Source organism: Serinus canaria, chromosome 1 (genome assembly GCF_022539315.1).
Source record: "Serinus canaria isolate serCan28SL12 chromosome 1, serCan2020, whole genome shotgun sequence".
In the NCBI taxonomy this organism is placed as follows: Eukaryota; Metazoa; Chordata; class Aves; order Passeriformes; family Fringillidae; genus Serinus; species Serinus canaria.
Window position 1 is genome coordinate 42,747,347 of NC_066313.1, and position 19,301 is coordinate 42,766,647.

Here is a 19,301-nt window from a genome sequence, read left to right on the forward strand (position 1 = left end):
GTGTGAGCAAGCACAGTTCTCACTCCTGTGAGAGTTCCTGTTCTCATTCCTGTGAGTTCTCTCTCCTGTGAGTAATAAAGAGCATAGACAGAGTAAGGACAGAGCTTGCCTTCACTGAGGAGAAAGGGAAGGGGCAGAGCAGACAAGGAGAAGAACTATCTTCTACTGTGTGAGAGAAGGAAACAAATTTTTCAACATGCACTAGAATGGAGACTTGAAGCAGCCAGCCCAGCAGCAACCTTTTGATAGTAGGTACTGACGAATTTTGAAAGACAAGTCAGCTTAAAAAATACCTACTAGGTGGGAAAACCGGAAGATATGACTTTTGTTAATTTTCTGGTGTTTCTGAGTAGCATGGAGAATGAACCTGTCCCCCAGTCTCACCTGTGTCAGCCCTGTGAGTATAGAAGAGGATTTTATAGAACAGACAGTGCAGACTTTAATGCTGTTGCCTCCTAACTCTGAGATGAAGAAAATAAGAGGAAGGAAAAAGAATAGTCCAAGACTGCCATTTGTTTGGTCTTTCAAGTCAAGCAGTAAGTAAACTGATGTCCAAAATAAGGTGTGGTCTGCGGTTGTTTGAGTGTTCACTGACAGCTGATTTAAAAAACATCCTTTTAATGCCACATGGCTGAACACCAAAACAATAAACTGTTTCTTAAACATAGAAATGGGAAAAAAAAATTCGCAAAAGCGCTGATGTAGTAGCACCCACTGAAAAATAAATTTATTTAGAGAAAATTATAAATAATATGTACACAACAAGCTTTAAGCTTTTTCACTTGTTTACAGAAATGTACAGTATTTTTGCTGATGTGCTAACACTTCAGCAGTTTTGACATGGTCTACAACTTAGTGTCCATGATAATATTACCATCCTTGTCCTTTATTCTGACTCTCCCAGAACCATACTTGGTTTCCTGCTGTCCATTGACGTACACAGTCTTGACAGTCCCATCTGGATACTCCCGTCTCTTAAACTCTGGCGTGTGCAGTTCCCGCTGACCATTATTGAACTCTATAGTTTTGGTTCCATCTCTGTATTAAAGGGGAAAGAAAACCCCAAGGATTATGCTTTGAGTAAGATTAGTCTCAGAACCAGCACTGCTGGATATGTAAGCCTAAATGAAGGAAGACGGTATTTGTGGAAAAATCTGTTAACTATCTCAGCTGGTTCATACTCAAAAACCCGTTTCTGCAACACTTATGTTACTTCTTTATACTTGAGAGCCTCCACTGCACTCTATCTGCATCAAATCCATCACTCCTAAAGTCCAAGGGAAGTGCTCAAAATACCAAGTTTTAAGCTATCACTTATCTGCTGTCAGTCACACCTGCTTCCCACACCAGCCACGTTCCTAGATATTTTTCCTAGAATTGTGTACCATTTTACAATGTAAAATTAGATTTTTTTTTTCCTAGAATTATGTACAAATAGAGAAGTCTCTTAGGTTAGGGTATATACACTGTCTTTATGCCTCTTCCATGCTACCAAAAAAAAAAAAAACCCACCAAAAAAAAACCCAAATCCAAAACTCAAGCAGTAACTGTGTTCTCAGGAGAGTCCATTGAAATGCAAACCTGCAGGAGCTGCAGAAACACACCTGTCACCATGCAGTGCCCCTGTCACTGAGCCCCAGGTGCTCCATCCCCTGCCCAGCCCAGGGAACCCCAGGAGAAGCTCACCGCTGCACACGAAGAATGGTGCCATCAGGAAAGATGCTTTCTTCTTGGCCATCTGTAAATAGACTCTTAATTGTCTGATCAGGGAAGGTTATTTCCTTCTTGCCATCAGGATAATGCTTCTCTGAAATATATTTTTAGACAATATGCTTATTACATAAATATATATCTATATCTGGGCAATAATTCTGATAGTTGACTTGGATGATTTCCTTACCTATTTGTCCATTTGAAAACTGCAGGACCTCTAAGCCATCAGTGTATGTAGTGTGAGTGGTCTTAGCATCAGCATAGTAATAAATCTGCAGAGAATAGTTGAGATTTAGTGTAAGTAACGAGAAGTTTTAAATGAGGGTACACATGCAGATGAATAAGTATTTTTTGAAAAATGCAGATACAGGATACCTACCACTGTTTGATCAGGCAAAATCTGTTTCACATCCCCATTGAAGAAGGTTATAGTTATGGTCTTCCTATCAGAGCCCACTTTTTTACATGTTCCATTTGGGAAAAATACAATGTGAGAGCCATTTTTCAAAACTTTCTCAACCTAATGAAAACATGAGTGAGATCAGTATTGAGCCCTCACACTCACAATCTCACTCATCTTTCCCAACAGCTGTCTTCCACACTTTCCAAGTGCCAAGCTCTCATTTTACCTTTCCATCAGGATAAGCAGTTTCTCTCTGTATCTCTTCACTGCCTGTAAATGCAGGAGCAGATGGTGGTGACACATAAGCTTCATTAGGAAAGGTGTCCTGAGATGACAAGCAGAAACTCAAATCAAGCTTTGTCTTCATATACTTTTTTTCTAGGCTGACAGGTATTTTTGGAAACAAGGAGCATCACAGAAGGAAGATGAATATGGGGAGGCATAAACACAATCTGCGGTTTCAGCAACTCCAAGTATAATTAAAGTGGTACAAGAGATGGAGACTGAGCAACCATTGGATATCTGTGGTCAGTTGTAGTCTGGACTAAAGTGGAATTCAGTGATGTGCTGTAACATGGTGCTCAATTTCCTTAAGAAATCCAAGTCATGGTATGAAATGATCAAGTTCTCTAAAGCCTAAGTGTAACCTACAGTAAATAATGTAAGAGAGAATTAAACCATTTACAAGATCCTTCCACAGTTGCCCTACATGGAGCATATGAACATCCATCCTTCTTTAGCCCTCCAAAAGGTAAAAAATTCAAAAGAGCAGGAGATTATTACTTTGTATTTTTTCCTGAGCCAAAGAATAATGCAACTACTAGACAAAGGTAAAACACTTCTAGCAGCCATTTAGCCATTTTCTGCTATGACAATAAAAGCTGAAGAACGCAAAAAGATGAGTTAACAGCCTCATCAGTCACCCTCCAGATACTCATGAACTTTTCTATTTCAGGCCTTTTCTTGCCTGCTTTGAAAATCAAATCAAGACACAGGACTTACTACCATAAAAGCCTGAGAAGAATCTTCCAGTGCTGTCATTGCCTCAGAGGTGTTTCTCTCATTAGCAGGTCCTGATTCAGGTGTTCTATAAAGTTTTCCTGCGATACATATAACAGTTAAATTGGACAGAGAAATTAAAGTGTGGTTTAAGAGTTACAATGATATAGGAGGTCAAGCTGTACAGGACACATTTTTTAACCAGTAGAAACTGAAAATATGGTATTTATTAAAAGGATAGGCACATGCCCAGAAAATAAACAATTACTGACATTGTTTTGTGTGGCAGCAAGAAGCTAGAATTGAAGAATCATTACAATGGACATTTAATGAACAATTTCATCTCTGTAGATTTACAAAGGATTTGCCCCTCCTAGAAATTTAGACAACATTATTAGTGTCACCTTATACTGAACAAAGGAAGGTGAATATCAGCTTTTAATTGGAACTGATCAGCATATTTTTTCCATGTCTCTCCTATCAAATTACCAAAATAAAACTACCTTCAATTCTGGAACATACTCCTGAAACAGATAACATGATGGTTGGCTGAGCTGTCAGAGGTGTGAAAAAAGTACCCTGCAGTTACTTTCCATCTGTGATTATCCCTTAGGAAGGCAGACACTAACTAACTGTGAACAAGGAGCACCTGCCACAGCATTGCCCATATGATTACAGATCTGCTAACGGAAGGTTCTGAAGAGACACAGCAGTTCTGATGTTATCAACACACGCAACTAGACATTAGGAAGAAATTTTTCACTGTCAGGGTGGTGAGGCACTGGATCAGGTTGCCCAGAGAAGATGAGGTTACTCCTTTCCTGGAACGGTCCAAGGCCAGGATGGATGGGGCCCTGAGCAGCCTGGTCTAGTGGAAGGTGTCCCTGCCTGTGGCTAGGGGTTAGAACTGGATGATCTTGGAGGTCCCTTCCAACCCAAACCATTTGGTGACTCAGATCTAACCAACATCTGCAGCTTGGAGAACTCCAGTGATGAATGTCATTTTTGATTACAGAAAGCAGCTTCTGCAGTGCTGCAGACCAAGTATGACGAGAAGCATTTTTCACTCCAAAACTGGAGTGAAATCACAGCTTTCTCCAGAATCCCACCCTATGAGGTATTTATCCATATGCTCAAGCCCATGACAGCTCCCACTCTAATCTCCTTTTGAGGTGGTAATGCACTCCACAAAGCAAAACTTCACATTCATTTTATTTTAAAGACTTAACAGAATTCTCTGCATAGACAAATATTTTTACCTTTTGCTTGTGAATAACTTTTGCCATTTATCTTGCTGCACTTCTGTACTGGAAGAAGAGGAGATGCACTTCGACTTTTTAGGCCTCTATTTGGTAGACACTAAAAAAAAGAAAGTATTTGTGGTTTATGAGACATGTAATCATAACTGTTCATACAGAGTCAATAAAATTTATAGACCATCTGATATTAAATTTACTGGAAGCTTTCTTCACAAACGATACAGTTTTGCGACTTGATCAGCAGAAGAGCTTGCGTGATGTAGCCCAAGCTGCACTTTGGAACTCTTCCTCCATCACCTCCCTCGCTACCAACAACTCCAGAATGTTGATTTGATGCAAGCAATCCAGGATAAGAGTTATAGTTTCAAAACTTAATGTAACTGCTTTAGACAATTGTGAGCTGCTTGATTTGCCTGGTTGATCCCAAAGGGGCAGACTTTCACAGCTTAGACTCCATCAATTACTTTTCTTTCATACTTGCATCATTTTTAATTTCCAAGATGAGTTCCTCAACAAAAGGAATGCTGCACATTGTGAGCATTGATATTTGCAGAGAATATGACATTAACAAAATTCTGTGTCTGTCACCACTAGTGTTGTCCCCACATCAGTAAAATTAAAAGCAAACAGCTAAGTTGTAGCTATTAGAGTCCAAGTATATAACAGAAAACTCACCAGTATTCACACAAGTATATTTGAAGCACCAAGATTAAAAACTTACAGATTCTGCTCTATTTAGACTCATCCAAGGATTTTCTATTTTTTTCTTGCTTCCAGCAGCTTCTACTTTCTTCCAGGCTTCTAGACGAAACTTCTCCATAATTCTGATTTCCTCTTTTAGCTCAAAATTCTCATTTACTAAAGCTTCTATTTGATCTTTCAGGCGTCGATGGGTGGTTGACCATTTTGCCTCTTTTCTTTTTAGATCTTCCTGTAACTCTGCAATCTGCTGTTTTAAAGCCTTAGAAAAATGCATGTTTTCATTTTTAATATAATAAAATATATTTTTGTTTCTAATAGAAATACAAACACAAGCAAAAAAGGCGTAAGTGGCAAAAAAGTCAAATCAGCTTAATAGTGCAGAGATGAAAGGTAAGGAAGAGTTTTCTTTCCTGAAAGAGTGATTATTTACTTTAAACTACCAACTTTATAAGCTCTACTCCAATCACAGGAATTGTTTTTCTTGCTTTCTTGGCATCCTTTACACTTCCTAGACTGGCCAGCACAAACACACTTGGGACAGAAACACAAAATCCTTAATGCTACCCTTGGAGGTTCCTTCAAAAATCTTGGCACAGGAAAACAGGGAGGACACAAACACACATGCAAATCTCCCTTGTTTAGCAAATGTCAATTCAGTTTTCTGAAGGGAAATTTGTAGGGAAGGAAGAGGGAAATCCCTGCATGATGTTTAATATGGCTTGTTTATGTACCATACATCCTGACAATGAAGGAAGAAACAGCTCTTGTTCCTTACATCACTGATACCTAAAGACCTATAAGTGATAATAAAATGTAACTTTGAAAATTGTAGAAGATTACTACATAGACTGTACAAGAGTTATAGACAGAATAAAACCCTTGTGGAGGTCTAGTTTGCGTTTTGATCCACTACCGTGAATAAAAACTTACAACTTAATATTTTAACTTCAGTAATTTTGTTTCAAAGATGAAGATCATTCTATCAGTCACCAGCAGTTTTTAGGATGGAAATGTGACAAAAAGATTTGCTCATGAGGAGTTTTTGCCTTAAAACCATCAAACAGCATTGTAAAAACTGTAGTTCCCTTCCTCAATTAGAGTAATTTAGATTGGGAAAAAAACCCCTTTAAGATCATTGAGTCCAACCATTAACCAGCACTGCCAAATTCACCACTAACCCAAGTCTCCTAGCAGTTCCCATCTTGAAATCACCTCTAATCTATGAACTAAGTTAGAATTTAGTTCTTGACTGCCTTTAAGTGAACTTACATGCTCCTATGTGGACTAGAATAATAATATATTTTTATACCTGAATTTCATCCCGTTCTCTTTTATCTGGAATCGCTCTAGCTTCTGTGGTGTATTTTTCAAAAACTTTACGCTCCTTTTGCAGTTTTTTGATTTCCTTTTTTTTATACTCTTCTATTTCAGCCAGTTCTTGGGCTTTCTTCTGTTCAAAGTCTGCAATTTCTTTCCTATAATTATGAAACAAAGTTGTTGTTTTAGCCCAAATCTCCTTTATATCTAGATTTTAAGAAAGAAAGTCAAGACTCCGTGTTTTGTGGTCACAGACTGCAGTTCAGCATCTATTACCCCCAGGAAGACTTACTTATAAATGTTACTATTTATTTAAGGAGTAAGAATTGTCGCACAGCAGGTGTTTAAACTCCAACAATATATATTTTTATATCTTGTAGTCACAAACATTATCCTGAATTTAGAAAAGCTTTGGCCAAAATCTTGCCACATTCTTCAAAACATTAGAACACCATCCCCCAAAAACACCAGAGAAAATAATCTGCTAATAGGAGGTCAAAAATTAAACGTTAGCCAAAGACACAATGCTATTCCCAAACAAAATAAAAGTGGCTGTGCTAGGAACAGATGTGCCCCATTTATGTCATCAGAGGTAATTATTCTGTTCTATATGCCACTTATAAATGCCCCTGTTCAAATTAAAAGATTCTCAGTGTGTACACACCAATATCAAATCCAAAGCAAAAGCATTAAGACAAGTTCCGCAGGGCTAATTTAGGATTGCATTGTCCTTTAGAACAAAAGTATATATTCTCCAAAATACAGCCTTTAGGGACATCATTTTAACTGAGCAGGGGTTCTTAACACTACTAAATTGTGTGTAATAATTACAGTTTAACATACACATAGAGCAACAACTTGTGTCTAGACCAATCTCTGCTGTAACTGAAGCACATGAATTGTTTACCTGTACTGCTGGTAACTGTACATTAGGAGAGTCTGCAACACGCTGTGAAAGTGAATGCACCGAAATGTCTCAAGTGAAAATTACCTGATATTTGCCAGGGCGTGCTCTCTTTCTTCACGGAGTTTACTCAGAGTTGTGTTCTCAGCTCGGAATCTCTCAATTTCATTCTCCAACTCAGCAAGTCTCTCTCTCAGTAGCTGGGATGGAACAGTGTTTCCTGTCAAAGCACAGCCACATGCACATTATCCAAATGCCACTCATAAGACTGAAGTGAACAGTTATCACACACCAGCTTAAAAATTGTAAAAAAAAAAAAAAAAAAAAAAGAAAAACCAAGTAAATACTATTTTTAGAGACATAGTAAATACCATTTAGAGACAGCAGTAATTTTGCAAAAAAAATTCTACTATCCAAATAACATAGAAGTTATGCTTTAAAACACTGCACTACTTACTCAAGTACCTCAAATATGGAGGAGATCCATTACTTTCGTAATGTACTTTTTAAGTACTGAATGTATCTTTCATCTTGGTAGAACTACAGCTATATTTAGAAATGGAATTTGAAGGGCTTCACATCAAACCAGAGAAATAAAATGAAGGTAGAAGGGTGTAATGAGTCTATATGGCACATGTGTAGGTACATACCACATATATGTGCCAGCTACATGTATGCAGTATGATGGTATAGGGTATATCAAAGAGGAAAGTTTATTGTTCTAAGTTTTTTCAAGTTTTAGTCACTGCAAAGTCTGTTCACACCTATCACTGATGGGGAATCTGTTGCAGAGACTGACAATAGTGAGGGGGTTTTGTGGGCTTTTTTTCCCATCCTGGTTTGCTGTTCAGTCACTTAAGAATCCGTGGGGTTTCAGAGTCTGAGTATGCAACAAAATAGATGAAATATTGATGTTGCTGTGTAGGTGATTTCCTTGCTCACCCTTACTCTGAAATGCTCTAAAAAAACCCCCAATCCTACCCCTCTTCCTGCAACCTTTTAGCAGCCATCTTTAGACAAGCCTATACAATCAATTCTCCAGAAAACAATAAGCAGAAGTAGCAGCTTTCATATCAATCACAGAATATCCTGACTTGGAATGGACCCAAAAGGATCATCAAGCCCAACTCCTGGCCTTGCACAGTACATTCCCAAGAGTCACACCATGTACTTAAGTGCATTGCCCAAACACTTTTTGAACTCTGTCAGGCTGCTGCTGTGACCACTCCCCTGAGGAGCCTGTTCCAGTGCTCAGCCACCCTCTGGGCTGGTAAGGTAATATCCAGATAATATCCAACCTGAACCTCCCCTAACACAATTTCAGGCCATTCCCTTGATTCAAAGGAATCTACTCCACAGCAGGTACTGTAAAGCACAGCACACCTTTACTGGTGCCCAGAGAACCTGCAGGGGTTAGCACTGCATGTGCACGTCTGACTGGAGGTCACTTTGCACAGGCTTTTATACTTTACAGTTCTGGCATCCACCCTTCTTTGTTTGTTTGCTTATTAAAAGCTGCAGCTTTAAGGGCTGGGGTCTTACATAACCTGTGGTTTCTTTACCCCAGGGCTACAAACACAGTCCCTAGTTCCTATCTAACACATTCATCACAGTCACCTAACTGCTGTTATGCTTATCTATAACTGTGCTTTATTGATTACATTATTCAATCTATGAAAACAAACCCTATGACTTTGCATTTTTCCAGCCAACATGCCTCTCCTTTCTTACCACCTTAGCCTGCCAGGGCTAGGCCTCTGCCTGCAAAAGTGTTTACAGTCAGACACAGCAGTTACACTTAAGTTTTTCTTAATTCATATTTATGCTAAAGTGCTGATGTCAAGTGAGACCTGTGTTTCACCCTCAGGTCTGTCCCTGGTCACCACAGAGAAGATCAGTGCTCCTCTTCCCCTCACAAGGAAGCTGCAGACTGCAATGACGTTTCTCCTCAGTCTCCTCCTCTCCAGACTGAACACAGCAGGTGACATCAGCCATTCCTCGTACAGCTTCCCCTCCAGACCCTTCACCATCCCTATGGCCCTCCTTTGGACACTCTCCCATAGTTCAATGTCTTTTTAATGTGGTGGCACCCAGAACTGTCCCCAGCACTGGAGGCGAGGCTGCCCCAGAGCAGAGCAGAGCAGGACAATCCCCTCTCTTGCCCAGCTGGCCATGCTGTGCCTGATGCCCCCAAGAACAGGGTTGGCCCTCCTGGCTGACGTTCAACTTGTCACAGACCAGGACTCCCAGGTCCCTTTGTGCGGCACTGCTCTCCAGCATCTCATTTCCCAGTCTGCCCATACACCCTGGGCTGCCCCATCCCAGATGAAGAATCTAGCAGCTGCCCTTGCTAAACTTCATCTGGTTGGTGATTGCCCAGCCCTCTCATTTGTCCAGGTCTCTCTGCACAGCCTCCCTGCCTTCGAGGGAGTCAACAGCTCCTCCCAATTTAGTATGGTTGGCAAACTTACTTAGTATTCCTTCCAGTCCTGTGTCCAAGTCATTTATGTAGATGTTGAAGAGCACAGGGCAGAGGATGGAGCCCTATGGAACCCCAGTAGTGACAGGTCACCAGTCTGATGTCACCCCATTCCCTGTAACCCTTTGTGCCTGACCTGTGAGCCAGTTGCTCAAACATCACATGATGTGTTTATCCAGCTGAGAGCTGGACATTTTGTTCAGAAGGGCACTGAGAGAAATTAAATCAAAGGCTTTACTGAAATCCAAAAAGATTACTTCAACTGGCTTACCATAAAAACCTAAACAAAATGCTACACATTCACTGGAGCAGAGTCTGAAACAAAGATCACAACCTCAGTGACAAAAGATTTAAATACGAGGCTGTGCCATCATGTTTTCACTAAACAACTCCATTTTTAATGATAGCAGAAATGCAACAGCTGCAACAGGGGGTTTTAGAGTAAGCTCTGCACAGATGTAACCATATAGACGACATCAAACTTGGGCAAAGCAGAAAAATGAATCCACATTTCCCATATTCCACATGAACTCTGTAGATTCTATACTACTCTCAGAAATCACAGAGAAGTCTGCAACACCCTTATATTTCATAAAAGGAAAAATTTAACCTAGCAGTGAATAGCATCACCCTACTATGGTATAAATCCACTGTGGTGGTAAGGAAAGTACCACTTCATGTTCAGCTTTCCCTTGCTATTTTCCTTCATTCACAAACAGTGATCAAGCAGCTTCAGATCAAGTTACTTCAATGAGCTGAAACCTTCAGAGGGAAGGAAAAAAAAGAAACCCACCAATTAAATAAATAATTTTTTTAAAAGAAGTTTTCCCCAATGAGAGTCATTCTGCAAGCTGTGTAATTGTTCGATCTGGCATCAGACATGCAGCCAGAGATGCAGGGGGAGAATAGGGCCATTTCTCACAGCAGAAGTCTGTCCTTAAACCCTTTGGTGTAATTCCAGTTTGGATCTTAAGCACTAGTAGGGAAGACTCGTACAACATGCCTTCCTCACCACCTCCTACCAGTTACTCTTCTCTCACCTCCTAGCTCTGGTTCCACATTTGATTTGGTTTCATGCTCTGGATGGCAGCCTGCCTTCTTCTTTGGCTTCAGTGAAGGAAACAGTTTCATCATTAGGTTTGATACAGGAGGTCCATTTGAATCACTGTCCACTGCAAACTCTTTGGACATTTCATCTCCTTTCTTTGAGGCAACTTTTCTCTTTATTACTTTGTCTGGGACAGTTGTATCATTCTTAAAGGAAAAGTCCATCTGCAAAGGTGTTTTAGTATATTTTTCAGGTAAATCAATGCTAACATAATTTTCATCAAGATCACTCCATGTTCTTTCATCATCAAACTCAAATTCATTCCTACTTATACACAACATGCTTCTGTGATCATCTGTAGCTTTTCTAATCTTTTGCTTTGACAGTGCAACACAATCTTTGTCTGACAACCCAAGGTCAGCATCTCCATTTTTGCTCTCTTTGCTAATGTCTGTAGCAGAATTTCCACAATCAAAAAATTCTGGACCACTTTCTCTGTGGTTCACAAGGGCTGTCTTATCATCTTTGTTGTCATGCTTCAATGTGGCCCCAAATTCACTCTCAGAATCTGTAGCAGTATCACTGTTGCCCTCACTCTTATCTTCATTTATAATCCGGTGATTACTTTTTAAAGCAGGAGCTGCTTTTCTGGAAGAAGCTGAGAATATTACACCGTCTGTTTTACTCACTGGATCCTTCATTCTAAAATCTGTTCCTGAATTTGAGGCTGCATGCATAACTGGGCTACCATTTATATTTTCTTGTGCCACGCAGTCTGCCCTTCTATTTCTCTCATTTGTAAGTTCGACAGCCAGCGCCTTGACTTGCTGCTGCTTTGCCTTGATTGGAGTAGAAGACATCCTACGGCCTTTTGAAGTTTGCTGGTCTCGTTCCAAGATCCTTTGCACAAATGAGGAATTACTTGAGAAAGATATTTCATCTGCAGCTTGTTCTAGAAACAAAAACTCATCTAATTCTAGATTCTCTTTTTCTTTTTCTTTTTCCCAGTTCTCCAGTTTATTCTGAAATGAATGTTCAAAAGACAGTTCTGAATCTTTTACAGGGTGACCTATGGGACATTTAGAATTAGAAAAGGCACTGGTCAGTTCTTGAGACAACTGAGACTTTTCAGCACCAGGTAATTTGTTTTTGATTTTGCCAGTGTTAGACTTGGCAAATTCTACTCTGTTCTCTATATTTTCTATTTTGTTGTTAATTTCTGATTGGTAAGAATCTCTCATCTGTCCATCATGATTTTTTCCTGATTGCATTCTTGTTTCTAATGGCAAGATATTTTCTCCATTATGATTCCTGAGTACCACTGTCTTCTGAATAGGACAATGTTTTACTTTACGGGGGTGGCTGTATTTTTTACGTGGTGCAAAAGGATTTTCAGAAACCAGTTCTTTGCCAGGAAGTGCAGTTTTCTTCTGTATTTGTAATCTGTCCACTTTAATAACATTTCTATCATCTAAAGCCCTTTGTTGAAGTTTTGAAGTGTTTTCTCCAAGTTTTGTCATTTTAGACTTGGCATTAGTGAATCTTGTTAAACCTTCCCCCCTTTTCAGGAAGGGTCTCTTAATCACTGGTTTTTGGACAGCTGATCCATTTGTCTCCTGAAGATAAGTAAAGAAAAGCAAACAATAAAATGTTAAAAAGCTCCTTACACAGTTTGAAGATTTCTTCAAATAAATGCCAGATATCAGTAGAAATTTACATGGTACATTTCTACTGGATTTCTGAAGACTTCAGCAAGTGAAGTATTTGAGGCTTGTTATTTTTCAGAATGTAAATGTTGCATTCAGTGTTAGCTTTCCCTGCTAGCATCTTCCTCATAAACTTTTAAAGCACCTATCACATCTTGGCACAATATATAAAGAGGAATGAAGATTTTAAAAGTCATAATCAATAACCTGTAATTTCTGGTTTTGCTCCAGGCGCTGTTCTTCTAGTTGTATCTGTTCTTCCAAGAATTCTTCAAAAGTTTGTTTCTTCCCATGTATTGCAGCTTTAATAGGTCTAGAGTAAGTACAAAAACAACTCTTACAATTCTGCATAAAATAACTATGTTTAACACCACTGGTAATCAAAGACCTATGGTGTAATTGCATAAAAGATGGAAAATTCTGAGGTGCTTTAGGCATTAAGATAATCTGAGAAATACATTTTAACACTACATGTTTATCCAATCCCTGCAATAGTTAATATACATATCTAAAAGACACTGTGCGCAGGTTTTGTTGCTCTTTCTTTCACTGCTTTTCTTAATGACCCTTTCTTTCAGACAAATCACCAAACTTCCACTCCTAATTCCACTCAGGAATGTTACTGAGATAGCGTTCCCTGTCTCCCTCTTTGATATTCCTCCTCCTTCACAGGAGTGCTGGGTCTGGCTGGCATGGAGTGAGGTTTTTTCATAGCTAACAGCATGGATAACACAATATTTGAGCTATTACTGAACTCTGCTTGTACAGCATCAGGGCTTTCTTTGCTTTTTCATGCTGCTGCCCACTCCAGGAAGCAGGCTGGGGGTGGGCAAGACCTACCCCAGGGGAGACACAGCTACATTTCATAGAATGACAAAAATCACTGAATGGTTTGGGTTGGAAAGGACTTTAAAGATCATCTTGTTCCAACCTCCCAACCCTGTCGCAGTGGGCAGGGACACCTTCCACTAGACCAGGTTGCTCGGAGCCCTGTTCAGCCTGGTCTTGGACATTTCAAACAATCATAACTCCCCATAATAAACTAAAAAGTCACAGCCGTAATCTCCTCCCTCACATTACTACTTTCAGAACATAACAGTGGATAGAAGGTTGTAATAAATCAAACTGGGAACAGCAATCATAACTGCTTATATATCCAGCTATACTGAAAGATGCTTCTAAGCTGTCATTACCCCAGGCTGCACACACACCTCTTCATTCAACACACAACATTTCATCTTTTACAGCACAAGCAATTCCAAGCAAGAGACTCTCTTACCACAGTACCTAGGAAAATCAAATCCTTTGTTAAGAAATTGCACAAATTCAGAGCATCAGACTCTTTCATTCAGGACTCAGAATTCAACCAAACTTGTGTGATTTGATAAAAAATGCAAATTCATAGTCTGAATTACCTTTCCTCTGCATTAGTCAATAACTGTTCACCTCCATGGGAATTTTCAGAGACATCTGTGCTTCCCACACCTAATATGTGATCAATGTGATTATCTTCACTTTCCAATATTAATTCCATCTTTTTTCCTGGACACCACAGGTTTTTTCCTGTGAAAGCAACAGAGTTGTTTGTTTTTTTTCATCCCAACAACAAATCCGTTTTCAGCACATACTTTAAACAGCATTCAGATCAGGTGAAAACTAGAAGGGAGCTTCACTGCCATGTGACCTGAATTCCTACATTAACAGTTCTAAGATTTCCCCAAATCAATTCTTATTTGAATTTGCATTTCTTTTTAATGGAATAAGCAATTATGCATTAAAAATTTTCCACAGACCTTAAATAATCCATTCTGATTGTTCATCTGCTTTGCTATTGTTAATGTATGGCTTAAAAACATAACTGAACAAAATGTTGATATCTGTTGTACTGGTGAGCTCTCTTATCAAGCTTCTTGTTTCCCACACATATATATATGCATATATATATTTGCATAAATTAGAAGAATTTGATTTTTGGCTTGTGCTGCTTTTAACCAAACTTGAACGTACAACAACAGGAACATTCTGAGGTCTGTAAGCCATCAGTAAACAAACCAGCATATCAAGGAAACCAACTAAAATTATAAAACCTTCAAAACAAGTAGCAGAAAATTACTCTCAGTGACAAGGGGGAAAAAAGCACCACACATCAAGTTATCTTTTTAGAAATGACTAAGCAGTAATGTATTTGTCTTCCTTGTTTTTCAAACAATTTGGCCTTTTTAGAGGCACACACAGACCTTGCTTTTCACAGGCAGACACTTCTGAAAGATTGTTCTTCAAAGATGAGGTGCATTCTCTGTTGTTCAGCTTTTGTAAAGAATCATTGTCTTGTGTATGGGAAGAAACAATCAGAGCACGAGCTTTGTCTTCAAAGATATTATGATATCCAGATGCTGGCAACTGAGGTGAAGGTGCTAAGCCTGTGGAATGCCCATGTCTCAGCTTTTGACTTTCAGCCATTACAGTAAAACCTTGAAAGAAGAAGGAACAAAATGGCTGTATCATTCTATTTGTACCACAAAACTACTGCTCCACAGGGGAAAAGAAATTACACTGAAGGGCAGGATTGATCACCCAGCCTTCACCCTTATGTCACTGACCAAGAATGAGTGATTGGGCAATGTTGATTTTCTTCTAAAATAAGCCCTAATTTAATCTTCTCAGGCAGGCAGAGTGAAAGACAGTCATTTAAGTCAGGTTGGACTGACACTGCCAAGAGCAGAAAGTACCACTTCTCAGCTCTAAAAGCTTTTCCCAGCCAAGAGCTGTCCCCTCTCCTTGCATGCAGCAAACAAGACTGGAAAACTAATACAGGTTACAAGTGTCTGTTTTTAAATACAGATCAGCTCTCTATCCTGGTTCAGTTCATCACTTGAATGTGATATGTGTGAGCACAAACAAGGAGGGACCAAGTCATTTGGCTGCACTGAAAGCTTAAAGCAATCAGAAGTACTGTGAGAAGCAGCTAATCAGAAAGGGAAGTAATTATTTTACACTTCAATACATGTACTTTGAAGCAGGGGCTCCCATCATAGCACATATTGATCAAGCCACAATTCAGCTGGCGTTTTATAAAAATAGGACAATATTCCTTCTTCAGTTGCACTCAACTTTCAGGCACTGAAGCAATGCAGCATTTATCTTTGACTAATCAAGTAATCTTAAAATAAAGAACCCAGAAGACACATTCAGATTTTAACTGGAAAATGAGATTAGATTTTTCAGTTTATACAAAGGTCATCATGTGCTTTCTTTCTCAACCTACCAAGAGCTGCTGGCTGGCCAGATACCATGCCAAGTAGCTTCTGCTGCTCTTCCATTAACCTTTGAAGTTGTTCCATCTGTTGTTTCTTTAACTGTTCCTGTTTCTGCTGTTGCAATTCCTTCAGCTTTTCAAACAAATAAATAAATGTATTAGAGAATAAGTTTATTTAGAATGTGCCACAGAAATATTTTGTTATAGATTGTCAATAACTTTCTAAACACACTTAATAATTCCTCTTAAGATACCAATAAATCAGCTAATATTTATTTAGCCACTGATTGATACTACTGACAATATTTAAAAAGTGGGTAAGTATTCTCCTCTCATGTAAAATACAGGAGAAAACTTTTATAGCACCTGGCAATTCATGGAATTCTACTCTGGAAAGACTGTCTCCCTCTCTCCACTCCAATGAACAGACATAGAGATTTATGCTGATGGAGCTGCTGGCAGAGTGGACAAGGACTTCTTAACTGCAAGATATTCTAAAGTTCTGCTGAAGGCTTCCACCCAACACAATCTGCATCCAGTATTTGGGAAGAGTTTTAGGTGAGCAAACTGCCACGTACAGTGGATTGACTGACACACTTGCATTAGAAAAAAAAAGTAAGTAACATGACAGTATTACAATTCCAGGCCTTTTTTTATCCTGATGTCTTGGATACTTTATCACATTCAACACTAACATATCCCCTCATCTAAACAGAACCAGGTATGTCACACCTACTTGGAGAACTAACAAAAGATGTTGCTATAGATACAAGAACATTCAACTCCACTGTGTTGTGAATACCTGTGGTCAAGCACTACCACTGTGATGACCAGCACCCCAATTCCACAGCCCTAAGTGAAGAAACACTGTAAACCTGCGTGCACCTTTCCAGGAAAAATGATTTTAAGAACGATTTCATTTTAAACTGGAACTTGTGCCACCTGGAAACAGTAGTAACACTCTCAGTAAATGCGCATCACCAACTTTCATGTGAGCATAACTGGAACTTAGGATTTGCTCTTTAAACTTGTTGTGGCCCATACATTCATTGCAAGGGAGTTGCTTACTTGCAGGCATAACAAATCATATGCAAGAACAAAATAAATCCTACTGTAAGCATGTCAAAGAATTCTAGGTATATTTATTACCTGTTCAAGCTTTTGTAAGAGTGAATCACTGTGTCTGGATTTCTTCTGACTATCCACTTCACCATGGACTAAGTCTGGTTTAGAGTTTTCTATGTTTCCAGCTGCTGCTGGAAAAGGTGTTCCAGTGGTACATTGCTGAAGTGTCTGAGAGCTGGCAGACTCTTCACACAGGGAGTCATCACTTACAGAACAGCTGTCTGAAAGATGCAGCACTTCTTCAGGTAAAGCTGTGATGTTTTCAGGTCCAGGTAACAAATTTTCTTTCTTAAAGTTCAAACCAGTAAGACTAGGTCCTAATAAGACTCCAGCACGGGTACTGTTGAACATCCAATATGCACTGAAGTTTTGCTCACCACTCAGATTTTCAACAGTTGGCATCTTGCAAATTGTATTCCAATTTCTTTGCTGATCAGCATTAACACAATAATATTACGTTCTGTGAATTTAGGACAATATAACTTTCAAAGTTCCAGACAGTTGGTATGGACAGTTATCTGTCTACTTCTAGCACCTAGAAATTAAGCAGATTAAACAAAATCAGAAATTTACAATAACAGATTCCCAGTAAAAGAATACAACCAACTCTGTCATAACCAACCTAGTGCATTTATAAAAATAACTCAGAAACAATTTGGATAATAAGTAACAAACACTTTTGGTGCAGAAAATCAACACAATCCAACTTTTAATTGTATTATTTGAGTGCAGCCAATATAATCTCAAATACCATAAAGCTGTACATAGTATTTTCTTCAGCAGTACTTGGAGGGATTCAGAATTTTTTTTAAACACCTGCAATAAAAGAAGTTATTTGATGAGCTGAGAAATCTCCACCATGTGAACTTCATATTAATGCAAAGTTTCAGATATGTCCATCTCAATACAAACACTTTACTGCACATAACACTTCTCAATTTCACGTCTTCCTTAGTTTCTCAAGGAAACGCTGCAGCTACGCTGCTTGTTATCTTCCTTCTCCTAAAAAGTCTCTTTAAAATCCATCCAAAGGAAAGTTTAAATACAGCAACAAATCCTACAAGTGCCATAAAACTTTAATAAATTCATGTAGGAAGGAGGTCCAAAGTGATTTCCTCACTTAAGAAGAAAAAGACAAAACTGCTGCCGGTGACAGTGTAGCAACAGGAGCCGGGCTGCTCAGCCGTGCTTCCTCAAAGTAATCCCAGGGCAAATGATTCTCTGCCTGTGCATGTGGTGTGTCAGGGGGAATACAGAGAAAAGGGGCCATGGCACCAAGGACAGACAACCACAGCAGCCCAGGTTCAAGAGTCCTGCTAATCAGGAAATAACTACTTAAAGCTTCCTTATTCCCAAGAGACCAGCTTGCCAGCTCTCACCTAATTCTCCCGCAGAAAAAATACTTATGCTTCCAAGAGTTTGAAACCGCGACTGGGAGAACCATACAAATGTTTCATATAGAAACGACTGCCTTCTGTTTCCCAGCGAGATGCACATTCCCGCAGTGGCAAACTGTACTCTGCAAGGCTCACGGTCTGTTTTACTCATCCCCTCTGGGAGACCCTCTGGAGGCCGCCTGCCAGTCTAAACCTCCCCGTGAAATTTACGGCAGCAGCACCTTCGTGCCAACCGGAGCAGCCGGCAGGTATCAGGCTGACTCGTCCCGCGAAGGGCAGGAGGGACAAAGGGACCCCACACAGGTAGACAGTGGGGAGATGAGCACAGCACAGCTCCTCAGCCGAGCCCAGGTGTCGGGCCCAGCGCCCTCCTTCCCTCACCGACACCGCCCTCACAGAGCACGCCCCAAGCGCACCCCCGACCCCGAAGCACCCGCTTCACGACAGCTCCGGCCCGCGGCCCTTCGCATATAGCAAGGCAGCTGCCCCGGCCCCGCTCCTCAGGCCGCCGCCGCAACCGCGCCCAGCTCCGACTGCCACAGCCTTCTCCTTCTATTACAAACCTGCCGCCATCGCACAGCCTCCCGGCGCCACAGGCAGGCACCGCCCCGCCGCCCCGCATGCTGGGAGCTGTAGTTCGAGCGCCGCAGGGCCACCTCGCAGTTGGCCAAGGAACTCGGCAGTTTGGGACTACAGCTCCCAAGAGCCTCCGCGGCGAGAAGGCGGTTGATGGGCGTCCACAGCGGCGGCCGTGCCCGGGCTCGTGCCGGGGCTGTCCGGGCGGGAAGCGGCGGCGGGACCCGCTCCGGGCCGGGGCTGTGCCGGCTCCCGAGGGCGCCCCGGGTGGCTCCCGGGTGCTCTCGCTGGTGGCCCTTTGCGGAGGCCTCTTGGTGTAGCGTCGCTCTGCTGCTGGGGCGAGGCTGCGGACTTGAGTGTGCTTTAGCTGCGGCTATTCACAGCCTTTTAAGCTTTAAACAGCAGCGGTACGGGAGG

General features: G+C 40.5%; 1 protein-coding gene across 1 annotated transcript; it reads right to left on the reverse strand.

The window, feature by feature from the left end:
* Nucleotides 1-717: 717 nt before the first annotated feature.
* CENPJ (centromere protein J) lies at nt 718-18,925 on the reverse strand. Its single transcript, XM_009102809.4, has 17 exons — nt 18,872-18,925; nt 16,936-17,446; nt 15,796-15,919; nt 14,768-15,001; nt 13,946-14,093; nt 12,738-12,843; nt 10,817-12,440; nt 7,385-7,517; nt 6,386-6,551; nt 5,096-5,335; nt 4,375-4,474; nt 3,119-3,216; nt 2,343-2,441; nt 2,093-2,233; nt 1,901-1,985; nt 1,687-1,807; nt 718-1,038 (listed from the first exon to the last, which is right to left on the reverse strand). The coding sequence occupies exons 2-17, from the start codon at nt 17,311-17,313 to the stop codon at nt 846-848; spliced, it is 3,990 nt and encodes a 1,329-aa protein (XP_009101057.1). The 5' UTR covers nt 17,314-17,446; nt 18,872-18,925; the 3' UTR covers nt 718-845.
* Between the last annotated feature and the right edge of the window lie 376 nt (nt 18,926-19,301).